Source organism: Bombyx mandarina, chromosome 23 (assembly GCF_030267445.1).
Source record: "Bombyx mandarina strain Sakado chromosome 23, ASM3026744v2".
Taxonomy (NCBI): Eukaryota; Metazoa; Arthropoda; class Insecta; order Lepidoptera; family Bombycidae; genus Bombyx; species Bombyx mandarina.
The window spans coordinates 1,550,481-1,567,192 of NC_143229.1; the positions used below are offsets into that span (position 1 = coordinate 1,550,481).

A 16,712-nucleotide genomic window follows, 5' to 3' on the forward strand; every position below is an offset into this window, starting at 1 on the left:
CGGCTCCAGGACAACCACGCCATTCCGATAGAGGCACCCGTCACGTGCGGACGTGCTCATCGTCCACTCGATCGCCCGGTCTTTGTTCGCCCGGCTTTTGTTAGCCCGGCCATTGTTCGCGCGGCCTGTGTTCGTGATACATCTGCCGACCAAGTGTGTTTCCTGGAAGCTTTTATTTGTTTTGTTTTAGTTATTTTTGTGTTCGTGGAACATTTGCCGACAAAGTGTTTTCCTGCAAGTATTTATTTGTTTTGTTTCTTTTTGTAATTTCTGTTTTGTTGTGCTTTTTCTTTGTCCTGTAGTAATCGCGCCGCATTGCCACCTGTGTTCAATAGAACCGCTCAGGTCCGAGAAGTTGGGGCCTCGCCGCAAGGCGAGTGTTTCAAGACCCGGGGCCGCCCCACCTGGGTACTCAGCGATCATGGACGCTGTATTCGCGGAATTCCTCCGACTTCGCCACCCACAGCTCGCCTCAGAGTTTCTGGCCTTCAAGGCCAATCACACTGCGAGCCCTCTCGAGGACTCCGCCGCGCTCGCTGCTCCTGCGTCGCCTGTACCTGCGTGCAGAGCTTCTGCATTGAGCACCGCAGCCTCTGTCGTGCCTGCCGCTCCCGTGTCGCCTATACTGGCGAGAAAAGCTGCTGCGTCGTCCGCCGTGACCATCGTTTCAGCTGAGCGATCATCCGCGGCCTCCGTCGCGCCCTCTAAAACACCTACACTTGCTCGTAGGTCGCCTGCACCCGCCTCCTCGTGCTCCGACTCTGACTCGGACATGGAGGTCGACCTCGCCCCCGCCTCATCGACGGATGGATTCACCCTGGTACAGAAGGGTAAGAAGCGTGCCGCGGAGTCTCGAGCTCCCGCGGCCGCTAAAATTAGCAAAGCCGTGAACGCGTCGCGCCCCCGCCCTCAGACTCCCGTTGCGCCCCCAGCCCGTGCCACTCCGTCGCCGCGTCCGGTGGCACAAAATAAAACCCAGACCCCTCCCCCGGTTATCCTTCAGGAGAAGGCAGCTTGGGATCGAGTTTGCCTGGCCCTTAAGGCCAAAAATATAAATTTCACGAATGCCCGTAACCTCGCGAACGGCATTCAAATTAAGGTTCAAACACCCGACGACCATAGGGCCCTCTCTTCTTACCTCCGTAAGGAACGTATAAGTTTCCATACTTATACGCTCCAGGAGGAGCGCGAACTCCGCGTTGTAATACGCGGAATCCCTAAAGAGTTAGATGTAGAGCTCGTCAAGGCCGATCTGTTAGAACAGGGCTTTCCAGTGAATTCTGTGCACCGTATGCACACCGGTCGCGGTAGGGAGCCATATAATATGGTTCTAGTCACCCTCCAGCCTACCCCGAGGGTAAGAAAATCTTCAACACACAGACCGTCTGTAGGCTCTCCGGTATCGCCATCGAAGCCCCCCATAAAAAAGGCACTCCTAGCCAGTGCCATAACTGTCAATTGTACGGGCACTCTTCCCGTAACTGTCACGCGCGCCCCCGATGTGTTAAGTGTTTGGGCGATCACGCCACGGCCCTCTGCGCTCGCGACCAAAAAACCGCGACGGAACCGCCTAGCTGCGTCCTGTGTCGAACACAGGGTCACCCCGCGAATTACCGTGGTTGCCCCCGAGCCCCTAAAATAAATCGCCGCGTCGCCCGCCAAAACCGCCTCCGAGCTTCCGGCCCAGACATCAAAGCCACGGCACCCTCTGCGTCGCAGGCTAAGCCAGCGTTCGTTCCGGCGGCGGTGCCCAGTGTCTCGGCCTGGGCAAAACCGCTGCCGTACACGAACACGGCTACAACTCCCTCCTCCGCGATTCGTCCCGCCCCCGCGACTCGTCCCTCTCCCGCGACTTGCCCTCCGACCGCGTCCGACAATCTCGCTTTAGCGATCGACTTCTTTCAGTCGATCAACTTTGAGCGCGTTAATGCTTTGGGCGACGCCATTCGCGCTGCCTCCACTGCACAACACTTTATCGCCGTTGTGCAAGAATACGCCGACGTATACGCGTCATTAAATACGTACGTCCTCCCCTCACTCCGCCGGTAATCAATGGCGTATATAAGTAGAATAAAGCCCCTATCCGTAACGATAGGATTTTTTAACGCTTACGGTCTCGCAAATCAACGTGATCAGGTTTCTGACTTTTTGCGTGACCATCAAATTGATATCTTTTTAGTGCAGGAGACCCTACTTAAGCCCGCGCGCCGTGACCCTAAAATCGCGAACTATAACATGGTCAGGAACGACAGGCTCTCTGCCCGTGGTGGTGGTACCGTCATTTACTATAGAAGAGCCCTGCATTGCGTCCCGCTCGATCCTCCCGCGCTCGCTAATATCGAAGCATCAGTGTGCCGAATCTCACTGACGGGACACGCGCCGATCGTTATCGCGTCCGTTTATCTTCCACCGGATAAGATCGTTCTAAGCAGTGATATCGAGGCGCTGCTCGGTATGGGGAGCTCTGTCATTCTGGCGGGCGACCTAAATTGTAAACACATCAGGTGGAACTCACACACCACAACCCCGAATGGCAGGCGGCTTGACGCGTTAGTCGATGATCTCGCCTTCGATATCGTCGCTCCGCTAACCCCGACTCACTACCCGCTAAATATCGCGCATCGCCCGGATATACTCGACATAGCGTTATTAAAAAACGTAACTCTGCGCTTACACTCGATCGAAGTAGTTTCAGAGTTAGATTCAGACCACCGTCCCGTCGTTATGAAGCTCGGTCGCGCTCCCGATTCCGTTCCCGTCACGAGGACTGTGGTGGATTGGCACACGCTGGGCATCAGCCTGGCTGAATCTGATCCACCATCGCTCCCGTTTAACCCGGACTCTATCCCGTCTCCTCAGGATACCGCTGAAGCCATAGACATCTTAACGTCACACATCACCTCGACATTAGATAGGTCATCGAAACAAGTTGTAGCGGAGGACTTCCTTCACCGCTTCAAATTGTCCGACGATATTAGGGAACTCCTTAGAGCTAAGAACGCCTCGATACGCGCCTACGACAGGTATCCTACCGCGGAAAATCGTATTCGAATGCGTGCCCTACAACGCGACGTAAAGTCTCGCATCGCCGAAGTCCGAGATGCCAGATGGTCTGATTTCTTAGAAGGACTCGCGCCCTCCCAAAGGTCTTACTACCGCTTAGCTCGTACTCTCAAATCGGATACGGTAGTAACTATGCCCCCCCTCGTAGGCCCCTCAGGCCGACTCGCGGCGTTCGATGATGACGAAAAAGCAGAGCTGCTGGCCGATACATTGCAAACCCAGTGCACGCCCAGCACTCAATCCGTGGACCCTGTTCATGTAGAATTAGTAGACAGTGAGGTAGAACGCAGAGTCTCCTTGCCACCATCGGATGCGTTACCACCCGTCACCCCGATAGAAGTTAAAGACTTGATCAAAGACCTACGTCCTCGCAAGGCTCCCGGTTCCGACGGTATATCTAACCGCGTTATTAAACTTCTACCCGTCCAACTCATCGTGATGTTGGCATCTATTTTCAATGCCGCTATGGCGAACTGTATCTTTCCCGCGGTGTGGAAAGAAGCGGACGTTATCGGCATACATAAACCCGGTAAACCAAAAAATCATCCGACGAGCTACCGCCCGATTAGCCTCCTCATGTCTCTAGGCAAACTGTATGAGCGTCTGCTCTACAAACGCCTCAGAGACTTCGTCTCATCCAAGGGCATTCTCATCGATGAACAATTCGGATTCCGTACAAATCACTCATGCGTTCAACAGGTGCACCGCCTCACGGAGCACATTCTTGTGGGGCTTAATCGACCAAAACCGTTATACACGGGAGCTCTCTTCTTCGACGTCGCAAAAGCGTTCGACAAAGTCTGGCACAATGGTTTGATTTTCAAACTATTCAACATGGGCGTGCCGGATAGTCTCGTGCTCATCATACGGGACTTCTTGTCGAACCGCTCTTTTCGATATCGAGTCGAGGGAACCCGCTCCTCCCCACGACCTCTCACAGCTGGAGTCCCGCAAGGCTCTGTCCTCTCACCCCTCCTATTTAGCTTATTCGTCAACGATATTCCCCGGTCGCCGCCGACCCATTTAGCTTTATTCGCCGACGACACGACTGTTTACTATTCTAGTAGAAATAAGTCCCTAATCGCGAAGAAGCTTCAGAGCGCAGCCCTAGCCCTAGGACAGTGGTTCCGAAAATGGCGCATAGACATCAACCCAGCGAAAAGTACTGCGGTGCTATTTCAGAGGGGAAGCTCCACACGGATTTCCTCCCGGATTAGGAGGAGGAATCTCACACCCCCGATTACTCTCTTTAGACAACCCATACCCTGGGCCAGGAAGGTCAAGTACCTGGGCGTTACCCTGGATGCATCGATGACATTCCGCCCGCATATAAAATCAGTCCGTGACCGTGCCGCGTTTATTCTCGGTAGACTCTACCCCATGATCTGTAAGCGGAGTAAAATGTCCCTTCGGAACAAGGTGACACTTTACAAAACTTGCATAAGGCCCGTCATGACTTACGCGAGTGTGGTGTTCGCTCACGCGGCCCGCACACACATAGACACCCTCCAATCCCTACAATCCCGCTTTTGCAGGTTAGCTGTCGGGGCTCCGTGGTTCGTGAGGAACGTTGACCTACACGACGACCTGGGCCTCGAATCAATTCGGAAATACATGAAGTCAGCGTCGGAACGATACTTCGATAAGGCTATGCGTCATGATAATCGCCTTATCGTTGCCGCCGCTGACTACTCCCCGAATCCTGATCATGCAGGAGCCAGTCACCGTCGACGCCCTAGACACGTCCTTACGGATCCATCAGATCCAATAACCTTTGCATTAGATGCCTTCAGCTCTAATACTAGGGGCAGGCTTAGGGACCCCGGTAACCGTACTCGTCGAACTCGACAAAGAGGTCGACGTGCAACCTAACCCATGCATCAGCCCGCTGAGTTTCTCGCCGGATCTTCTCAGCGGGTCGCGATTCCGATCCGGTAGTAGATTCATTCGCGAAACAATTGCTCTTGAGTTGTTAGGTCTCCTTCGGAGGCGCTCGGGCAGTTGTTAGCAAATCCCACACCTCTTGGCTGAGCCTTTGCTCGCCCACCTGTCCTGGTGAAACTGGAAAGGCCTTCGGGCCACCAGTAAAGTTTCAATCATAAAAAAAAAAAAAAAAAAAAAAAAGGACAACCACACGCCGCGACCTCTTCTCCAATCGATGTGTAGATGGCTACATCGTTTGGAGGTGATGGTAGCTGTCACTAAATACGTAACTCCCATCGCCGCCAGTATTGCACCAATATCCTTAAGCCGGAACGCCTTAAGGAAAAAACCACAGGGCAGTGAGATTTTGTGACGTCACTATAATTGACGTTATCGTTAAGACATTGCTCCTGCACCGTGTCAATAGGCTATCTCCCCGTAAACCCCCTGCGACTCTTAGCGACTGTCCTCTTGATATAAAATGACCGAGTGACGCATGCCAATATTGCAATAAATTGTAATAATGTTGATAAGCTGATGGGGAAATAATTTCCTGTTGGTAGACTGCTATAAATTTTACAAACAGACAAACAATTTTGCTGTACTTGATCAATGGTCATTTAGGCTTAGGCTCGTAAGATCAGGACGGATGTAATAGTAGCATTAGCAACAATGGGGAAGCGTCAGAACTTAAATTTTTTTTAAGGTGGCATACATATTCCTTTAAAAGTCGAAATTCATTGTGTTTTCGATAAATGTCAGATTTAATTCTAGGCTTTTTTTTGGTACCAAACTGAATTTTTTTTCTATGACATAACTAAATTGAGTTAGGTAGCTCAAGACTTATTTCAATGAAATTCCGAATTAATGTTACAGTATGTTTTCTTTTTGCAACTTATACAATAAAATCGATTAGAAAATATTTAATATGTTGCTGAATAATTTAATTTTAATGTCACGAGTTTCGATGATAATAATCAAGCTGTTATACATTAGACATCGTCTCATATCTACTTAGGCCTCGATCGCCTTGACCTTGACTTTGTTCGTAGTAATACCTGTTTAACCTAATTCCTGTTACTAATTCTTATTTAGATTCGTTAATCAAATAAATAACTCGACAAATTTCGAAACTTGGCGGAAACTTTTAGCGGTAGGCAGCGGCTTGGCTCTGCCCCTGGCATTGCTGAACTCCATGAGCGACGGTAAACACTCACCATCAGGTGGGCCGTATGCTCGTCTGCCTACAAGGGCAACAAATGAAAAAAAACTTGACTGTATTGTATAAACCAAAGGAATAGGAATTGTTTGCCGCTATTATATAAAGACTTTGCTTCGTGTCACCACTCCTAGGGGCCTGTCATTCCTGTCAACAGGTTATCGCCCCCACGCTGTGCCCCCTGCGATTGCATGCAACAATCCACACAGTTAAATAACATTCACAGGGCAATTAGAGGTAGCGAGAGTCATTACGACCGTAAGATAATGTGACTGATGTGTTCTAATTAATTGTAAATTACGACAGTTGAAGTGTTTTATTGTTACCACTTTCTTGTTTATTTATCATTCGCTTTTCCTTGTTCAATTTAATGGAAGTATAAGTTTTAAGTTAAGTTGGAATTTAAGTCAACTTAAAGGGACAGAGTGCGTAAAATCGTGAAATTGAAAAATTTTAAATCCTCGTATCTATCACTTGTAGGTACATTTAGGTTCCGAGAATAGAAATAGGAATAATATAGAAATTTCCAGAAAACTTTACAAATAATTATGATTTATAATAAATTATAGGTAGGTAACACTTGTCATTAATTGGTAAGAAAAAAATTAGTTCACAAACACGGGAAAAATCGTTTCATTGCCGAGCCGGGGGGTATTTTTTTTTTTTTATCCACAGGAGAAAATCGCCGGATCCCCACCCGCGCGGCAGGTGGGGTATGTGGGAGTTGAACCTCACTAAAAACTCCTGCCGCTCACAACCGGCGCCCTACCTGGGACCGGGCCGGAGCCCAGTCGGGGCTATTGAAACGGCGGGACAGGGTTGACGCAGAGCACATTACATCCATCCCACCGTCCCACGGACGCCGGACCGGCGGCCGCCAGCGACACGACCACCGGTTCCCTCGTTCAGCAGGCCGAGAGCCCGCTTTGATGGCGCCGCGTTACACCTTCCCCCAGAGCGGTCGGGGGAACGCGGTCTACCATCACCCGGCTTCCTACTTCGGGTGAGCGTGCAAAGCACGCCACCCCACGTCTGGGTCTCTCCCCGCACAAAACGGGTGGGACCCCTAGCTCTTAGGGGGCCAGGTCACGGATACGACCCCGGTCCCGACCCCCTGCTCGGCGGCGGCGGGTTTCTGCGTAGTGAGGAGAGCTTTGCCTCACTCGCCCCGCCGCCTCCTTCTGCGAGATGGTGCACTCGCAGAAGTCGAGCATAGCCTTCCATGACTCATCGCCGCCAAGCATCGACGCCACGACGCCAGGCAGCGACAACTCAGGTCCTATCTTTGCGACCAGGACACGGCGCTGCACCTCCCAAGCGGGGCAGACAGCGAGCGTATGCTCCGCCGTGGCCAGGTCGTGTCCACAATGGTGACACCTCGTCGTCGGCTCAGCCCCTATCCGGCGCAGGTACTTCCCGAAGCATCCGTGCCCGGTCAGCACCTGCACCAGACGAAAGGTGAGACGTCCTTCGCCACGATTCACCCAGTAATCACTGGGTAAACCGCCTCGACGGTCCGTAGCCCCCACGTGGGGTTGGCCAATCGCCTCGACCACGACTCGAGCACGGACCGCCGAGAATGGGCTTTCCGCGCCCGCAGCTCACTTTCGGAGAGACGCGCCACGCCCCGAGCACGAAGCTCGCTGCGTCACCGATAGTCGGCAGCGAGCGACTCCGCCTCCAGTTCCCATGGCGGCGTCCCCGCCAACACACACGCCGCCTCGAAGGAGACGGTGCGATATCCGCGGATGACCCTGATGGCAACGGTGCGCTGCGGCCGGCGCAGGAACCGAGCCATAGTGGCCCGGTTGCGCGGCTCGGCCCACACAGGTGCACCGTACAGGGCGAGCCGGGGGGTGTGAGGCAAAATCGATATCTGAGAAGCGCATAGTAGGTAGTAGTGATGGGAAAAGAATTCTACTTTGGAAATTAACAGGCAATATTGCGAATTATTCTTGCATTAAATTGTTAAAGAAATGTTTGGGAAAAAAATAGTCCGTTAACAAGCACCAGAACTACATATTAAACATTGATGATTCGATCGATGATTACAATGATACTACAACGTAATGTTATCGACAATAAAATTCCGTCCGTAATTCACATGTATGACAGAAGCCGGCTTATTGTTATTAATGATTCCTAGGAATATTTAAGCCGCTCAGCTTAATTCACTATACAAACAACAATGGAATTTCGATGACACGAAAGCGAATCCCTATATAATGAAATGTTTCGTTCGAAATATTCTGTTGAAATTCACCGGTTGTACGGAGTTAATTAAATTCGTTTGACGCGGTCTGTATTTCTGTTACAAAACAGACTGATATTCACTAATTAATTGGAATTATTGCTCTTGACGTACGTAATCCGTTTTTACGTTATTGATTTTGTGTGAACATAATAATTAATTATGACTTTTGCTTTTCGAACTTTAATGGGATACTTCCGTGTGACTATTATTGGGAATTCCTCTAATGATATTAACCAATAAGACTTTCTTTTATACTTCACCCCTAATTAGCTGATAAAACGTAATTCGTTTGTAGGCAAACCTCATCCCTTGGCCATTTTGGCTCGAAACTTGGCACAGACTACATTAGATTAGGCTGCTTAGTGTAATGGATACTTTCCAACGGTAATTATCCCACTCGGGGCAAATAGGGTATTGCTAGTATCGTTATGATTCTATTCCAAATTACAAAAATGGGGTAGTTGCGTACACTGCTTTTATTTGTTAATTCCTCGATTAACGATTAAAATCATTTTCGTATAAAATTTTATATGAAGGTGAATTTTTAAGAACTATATCAAATGGAAGCTATAGATAAATATTAAAGCTATAGACACATAACAGTCTTTTTTATACGGTAGATAATGTTATGAGCTATATAAAAATCTCAAAAAGTGCACATAGCAGATTTTGGTTTGACAACGACGATGTGCTATTACAGACGTATAGCAATCCATAGACCACTCGCCGATCAAATTTGTCCATTCGCAAAAAGAGCTCCACACTTCACGTCTTATCCTTTAGGCCACAACGAATTCAGTTAATCGGAAACGGCTCCAACGATTTTCATAAAATTTAGTATACAGGGGATTTCGGGGGCAATAAATCGATCTAGCTACGATATATTTTCAGAAATGTTGTTTTATTCGTGTTTTCAATAATCAACTCATCCCGACATCTATTGGCGAATAATAATACTATTTTTTTTAATTGAGCGCAACTAACCGCTTTAAAGACACAACATGATGGCGTTATCAAAAAAAAAAAACAAGCAAAGCTCGGTCATTATCTATTAAGTTAAAATTATGCCTACTACTCGCTAAGCTCCGAGAAGACACTATTTAAATTAATCTAACTATCTTAAAATATTGTCCTTAGATGACGATTTGGAGTCGTTATTGGACGAGGTCGTCCGCGCCAGCAACCACGGAGTGTCAGCCTCCCGCAACGTCACCGGCGGACCTAACTGGAGCTTCGGCCAGTCCTTGTTCTTTTCATCTACTGTCGTCACTACTATTGGTACGTAAACAAGTGCTAGCGAAATTTATTAATTTTTAAGATGCTTTTATTAGCTTGATATGTATGTTTTATTGTATGTAACGGAATCTTTGAAAGTAATTTCCAACGACTTCATGACATGAAATTAGCTTTAAAATGTTCACAAGCATCAAGGACCAATGACAATACAATAATATTATTATAACGGCACTCTAATATTCTCTCCGGTATCAACAGGATAAAAAAAGATGAAATTAATTATAGTTCGGTTTTTAATAAAATATGTTTTTTTGTGAAAACGTCTTATAATTCGATGGAGCCGGGTGCACACACGAAAAAACATGACTCATGCGGCGTTACCTCGCTCTGAGGCGTATTTTCTTATGACGTTGTCACGTTCAACTATCGTCAGTAAACCGACTTTACAGACCACCGATTTTTTAATAAAAGTTACTACGAACTTAAGCTGTGATATTATTAGCTGGTTTCAATTAAAAGTTCTAAACAGCAGATGTGCAACATGGACAGTTTGTGGTAATGAAAACTTCGCTACACGAATAATGATAGTCGTTGAAGAACAAAAAGTTCCATTATTTCTTTTGCGATCAATACATTTTAAAGGCCACATGGACAATTATCCTTTTTGACTTTGACACTCCGATTCTCCAAATTTTTTTTTGTTTTTATTGCTTAGATGGCTGTACGAGCTCACAGCCCACCTGGTGTTAAGTGATTACTGGAGCCCATAGACATCTACAACGTAAATGCGCCACCCACCTTGAGATATCAATTCTGAGGTCTCAGCATAATTACAACGGCAGAAATAGGCAAGGTGGTGGTACCTACCCGCGCGGACTCACAAGAGGTCCTACCACCAGTAATATCAATTTTGAGATTCCTCTCTTAGGACTCCTGGGTAATGTGAGATCCTCATATTTCTTTCCTTTCCGACAACGCATTGTAGGTTACGGCCACGTGACCCCGCTCTCACAGCCTGGCAAGTTGTTCTGCATGATTTACGCTCTGCTGGGCATACCGCTGACTCTGGTGCTGCTCTCAGCGCTGGTGGAGCGGTTACTGCTGCCCGCCACCGCCCTCCTGCGTTCACTGAATGCTGCCCTGGGCCATTTGTACCGGCCTTTCACGATTCGTCTTGTGCATCTTACCATTATAGGTGAGTATCCCATAGCTGGAATGGCCTCTTAGGCTACCAGCGAACAGGTAAGGAATAAAAAAGGTAAGTATTTCGAATGTGGTGAGCATTTGTCATTTCAACGAAGATGTGATCTGAATTGCGCTTTGTTCAGGTAGTCGTTAGAAAAACTTATAAATTAATTATTAATGAATAAAGCCGACATTAAACTAATCGTTTTCAATGAATGTCTTTATTTAGACATAGAAAACATTATTTTAGATATTTTGCTAAACTTTATCTTTACTTTCATATCAGGAATATCTCGTATAACCGAGTGACCCGACTGAGTGGTTCCGTTTTTGATGGTCCGAAAATCAAAAGTTAACGATTTTAAATTACTGATACGGAAACCTTATCAGGGATAACTGGTGTTTACGTGTGGTGTAACAAACTAAATATTTGACCGCAGTGACCACATTCCTCGTATTCTTCCTGGTCGTACCGGCTGGAATATTCGCATACCTAGAACCGGAATGGGACTTCCTGGATTCGTTTTACTACTGCTTCATATCGCTGACGACAGTAGGCCTCGGGGACTACATCCCGGGCGACTCCCCCGGACAACCATACCGTCCTTTCTACAAAATCGCTACTATTTGTAAGTTTTTCGTTTTTGATGCGGTCCAGGATCCAATTGCACGTCAGTTATGGTTTTTAACATGTCAACACATTATAGCCAACCGAATTGCGTAAATATAGACCAGATTACTAATCCTGGTGCCGCTGACCCAAACATCTCAAAGCTTGCAATGACTCGCAACTCTTTTTTTTTATTGCTTAGATGGGTGGACGAGGTCACAGCGCACCTGGTGTTAAGTGGTTAATGGAGCCCATAGATATCTACAACCACCCACCTTGATATATAAGTTCTAAGATCTCAAGTATAGTTACAACGACTGCCCCATCCTTCAAACCGAAACGCATTACTGCTTCACGGCAGAAATAAGCAGGGTGGTGGTACCTACCCGCGCGGACTCACAATAGGTCCTACCACCTCGTTAGAACTCTGACATATTAGTAATAAAAATCGATTTATTTGCAATTTGCAATCCGATCCAATGTGAATCAACATAATATTTAGCTTATTCTGTACTAAAATCCTGAACAGTTCGACCTCATCTTTCATCTTTTTACTGTGTATAAGAGTTAACTAACTAATGGTCCAGTTTGGATGAAATCGCTTTCGGAGTCTATTAGATCACAAAGAGAGTGCTGCTCCCTCCGTGCGACATGAGATCGAAGTCTCAAATTTCTCACACCAGAACACTAAAATGCTTTACGGCAGAAATAGACTAGATGGTTGAGTTTATATGCCAATAATTATAGTGCATTGACAAAGATCAATCTGTTTTTTTGTTTTGTCAATTGAAAGGAAGTTTAGTGTCCCTGAGTTTAGTGTTCCTAAACTTTCAGTGGGGATAGATAGATTAGATATAATTCTACATCGTTTACTTCCAGTCTACTTAATAACCGGGCTGACGTTCTTGATGCTGACCCTGACTGTGTTCTACGACATCCCCCAACTGAACTTGAGCAGCGTTTTCTCGTCCATCAAACTGGACGAGGACCCCGAGAAGATGCGGCTGAGCGGTTCCGGCGCGATGGGTCCCGGCTACGGGCTGGGCGGGCTGGTCATGCGCGACGAGTACTCGCGCCACGAGCAGCGCCGCTCCGTCGTGCACATCCGCCCGCGCCCCGACGACAGCCCCAGCCCCGACGACACCACGCCCGTGCACGCCCGGGACGTGCGACTCCCCTGAACGCCATATCCGTGTACACATACTTATTCCCGTAATTATTGATCAAGTACGAAAGAGTTGGAAATTCTACTTCTTAATTTATCATTCAACTGTAAAGACAATCCTTATGTTGGTTGCGTAATTGTACACATTATCGAATTTTTTGATTGACGGTGGCGGTATTTCCGGTGACGTCATTTTTATATAATCAATAATTCAAGTCAATGTCAAATCTTATGTTCACGTTAATATCGCAATTCGAAATTAAAGAAGTTTAAATTTTGAAAATTTTATATTAGAAATTAGTAACGGATGAAATACAACAGCATTTAAATAGAAGTTGACAGTTGCCGCCATTTTCGATAATCTTTCAGCCATTTGGATCACCACAGCAATATTAATAGAAGCGTCGGTGCTAAGTAATTCTGTAAAGTTTGTGTTTAAAAATCTTCTGAATAATTGTGTTTTATATCTTTAATTTGATTTTAAGTTTTATTTAAAACTTAATTTGTGGCCGAAATTAAACACTAATTAATGGCCATTGCAGTATATTTAAAAAAAAAATTATACTTGAAATTACTTACTACAATAGAGATCGTTCTGAGTGGTGAATAATCTTTTGTTGACCATATTTCATTTTTTGACCATGTTAGCAATATCAATTAAGTTATGTTCTTCTGACTATTTTTAATAAATAATATCTAATTTGTAATGAATCATCTTACTACCAAAATGTATAAATTGGTGGCTATGTCTGATGACTGTACTAAAGTAATAGGTACATTTATATTCCTGTATTTTTAATGTTTTTAACTCGAATAAACTGGGTTTTTAAAAGACTGAAGAGACTTTTCAGATTTTCACTTTTCTAAATTCGTACGTGTTTCTTTTTTTTCTTTCATAATAACGCGTAAATGAAATCGCGAACATTAAGCCATAGTCGCCACAGATAACATCTTCAAACTATCTGTGACAGACCATCATAGATATTTATTACACTTAATGACAGACTGACTTGTAATGTCGAAGTATACGTTTTTTAACTAGTGTTATAGAATTATGTTATTGCTTTGCCTATTAATGCATAATTCTAAACTACTCGTATAATTTTATTTTAATATTAATATGAACGAGCGAATTTTACGAAAAGCCCTAGAAAGTTAATAGATCAAATGTTTTATTAGCAATTGGGCAATCATTGGATTGTTTGAAAGCTGTCTATTCAACTGACGACATACTATTCAAATTATGGTCTGATGTAATCGTTTATTGTGCATGTCAAGCGAAAAATGTTAGATGTTGTTGAAAAATTATTATCCGTTTAAAAAAAAATTGTAAAGTACATAAAGATAAATAATTTTGCTTGACTGACAGATTAGAAATTCATTTAAAATAGATTGTGAATTCCATTACATTTCCAAGTTTAGTGCAGGACTTAGTACATAAATGTTAGAATTACGTGTGATAGAGCACAATTACCTATATCTTCGTGTGATAAACCATTTAAGTAGAACTTTTAGAAGTCGATATGTACATTTATTAAAATATAATATATTGTATTTGTACCCCTTCGAAGATAGGCTTATTTATAGGCGGTTAAAATTGCAATGGTACAAAAAACAACAGAGCTTTGTATAGTATACCAAGTAGTACCTACATGCCTCTAATAACCAATGCACCCACAAAATAACTTACAGTTCGACAAGATATTTTATGAAAGTGAGTCTGAGTGGCAATTGAGAAGGACATCAAGATCACAGATATATAAAAAGCATACCTATTATTATGTACTATTTACAAAATAATGTAACAAAAACGCTATCGTAAAAATCCCACTAGCAAATGTCATCGACCATCATTAATTCTGATTACAATACATGTGACAATATGTTGCCTCGACTGAATTGCTACCTTCTCTACGATTTGGTGATTTTGATATAAAATATTAAAACTGTACACTAAATTAGATAATATCTAGATATTGTTTACTGAACATAACACAGAAACCAGTTCCAAACGGTAACAAATAAAATTTTTTTTTTTTTATTGCTTAGATGCGTGGACGAGCTCACAGCCCACCTGGTGTTAAGTGGTTACTGGAGCCCATAGACATCTACAATGTAAATGCGCCACCCACCTTGAGATATAAGTTTTAAGGTCTCAGTATAAGTATTTTCTTATGAACAAAGGATGCAAGACAAATGACCCCGTGAGTTTTTCTTTGTAACTTAATTGAATTTGAAATGTCATTAGAAAAAAATCTGTGTTAAAATAGTTATATACACTCCTTTGGCATAATTTTAATATTTATCAACTCAACATTTTACAATTTTATAAATAAAATTGTAAAATGTTTATGTAAAATTGTAAAATATAATCACAAATTCTGATACATCTTTTTTACATTGTAATAAATAAAATGTTACATCAGTGCGTGCATGTTCGCCGCACGTTAAAAATGCACTGATCTGTTTACCCAAAAGAGCTGAAGAAGAATAACCTCAAAATTAAATGTTTTTTTGCTACGACATTTAGGTTTTTTTTTTTTTTTTTTTTTTTTTTTTTTTTTATTGCTTAGATGTGTGGACGAGCTCACAGCCCACCTGGTGTTAAGTGGTTACTGGAGCCCATAGACATCTACAACGTAAATGCGCCACACACCTTGAGATATAGTTCTATGGTCTCAGTATAGTCACAACGGCTGCCCCACCCTTCAAACCGAAACGCATTACTGCTTCACGGCAGAAATAGGCGGGGCGGTGGTACCTACCCGTGCGGACTCACAAGAGGTCCTACCACCAGTAATTACGCAAATTATAATTTTGCGGGTTTGATTTTTATTGCACGGTGTTATTCCTTCATCGTGGAAGTCAATCGTGAACATTTGTTGAGTACGTATTTCATTAGAAAAATTGGTACCCGCCTGCGGGATTCGAACACCGGTGCATCGCTACATACGAATGCACCGGACGTCTTATCCTTTAGGCCACGACGACTTAGGTATTCTTTTTGTATTACTTTTTTTTTCTCAATACATTTCTTAATTTTTTCTATTGTATTTCTTATACTGAAATAGAACAGAAATTTTCCTAGCTCATGAATAAATGAATATAATACATAACTAAGCGACTTTCTTTGATGAAAATGTATTTCTTTGGAAGTCGTGGTATAAAAATAATTATAGGATCAATTTCTCACGCTTTGATCTTATTGTTCAATGTTTTTATTTTCAGAATTGTTACATTTTGGAACTGAGGTAATCAATGCGACTTTTAAGCACAGACCGGTGTGCTTTTGAAAGTACTAACTGTCCAAGAAAAACTGTTACTACTGACCCATAATTTTTCCACATTCATATTTATTTTGTTCAATCAATCTGCCTTGTTGCCCGGTCACTTTCATGGAGTACCTACGATACATTGCTTAAATCACAATTTTATATACATATATATTGACTATAAGTGTAATTTATTTTCTAGGGAACTATATATACTATTGAATACTTAGATATATTAATCTGATTGTAAAATAAAAAAATGTCTTTATTCGACTTGTAAAATAGTTTGTAGTGTAGTTATTATACCACAATGGCTTTTTGAGAGTTTGCATAGTTTCTGTATGGAGTGTTATAACAACATAAAACTAACTAATGTATTTAGCGGTAGTTCGTAATTAAAGCAGCTTAAAAAAGCGTTTTTATCATTTTATTTATTTATAGACTTATGTACACGTTTAGAGTAATAAAATTACACAAAAACAACGTCTTGGTTTTTAATCGAATTAAAGTATCTAATCGAATTTCATGAGACCTAAATTGATTATCGTATTAAATCGGATTTACGATATCATGTTTTTTTACATCCTTTAGCAGGTTATCGCTCTGTGCCATATAGAGTTTAATAAATAGGCAGGTAGCGACCTGGCATTGCTGGCGTCCATGAGCGACGGTAACCACTTACTATCATGTGGGCCGTGTGCTCGTCTGCCGACAAAGGCAATAAAAAAATAAATTAAGAAAATACGTAACACAGTTGAGTAGGATCCGCAAGTGAGCCAACACAA

The 16,712-nt window shown here is 43.8% G+C and overlaps 1 protein-coding gene across 2 annotated transcripts in view; it reads left to right on the plus strand.

Moving 5' to 3' along the window:
- The window catches only part of LOC114246964 (potassium channel subfamily K member 6), a 64,945-nt gene extending 48,535 nt beyond the window's left edge, over positions 1 to 16,410 (plus strand). For both annotated transcript variants that reach the window (XM_089737387.1, XM_028179738.2), the window contains 4 exons: positions 9,597 to 9,737; positions 10,681 to 10,890; positions 11,321 to 11,509; positions 12,370 to 16,410. In XM_089737387.1, the coding sequence (XP_089593513.1) occupies positions 9,597 to 9,737; positions 10,681 to 10,890; positions 11,321 to 11,509; positions 12,370 to 12,671 (842 nt within the window). In that variant the 3' untranslated portion in view covers positions 12,672 to 16,410. The remainder of the gene's footprint in view (positions 1 to 9,596; positions 9,738 to 10,680; positions 10,891 to 11,320; positions 11,510 to 12,369) is intronic.
- Positions 16,411 to 16,712: the final 302 nt, after the last annotated feature.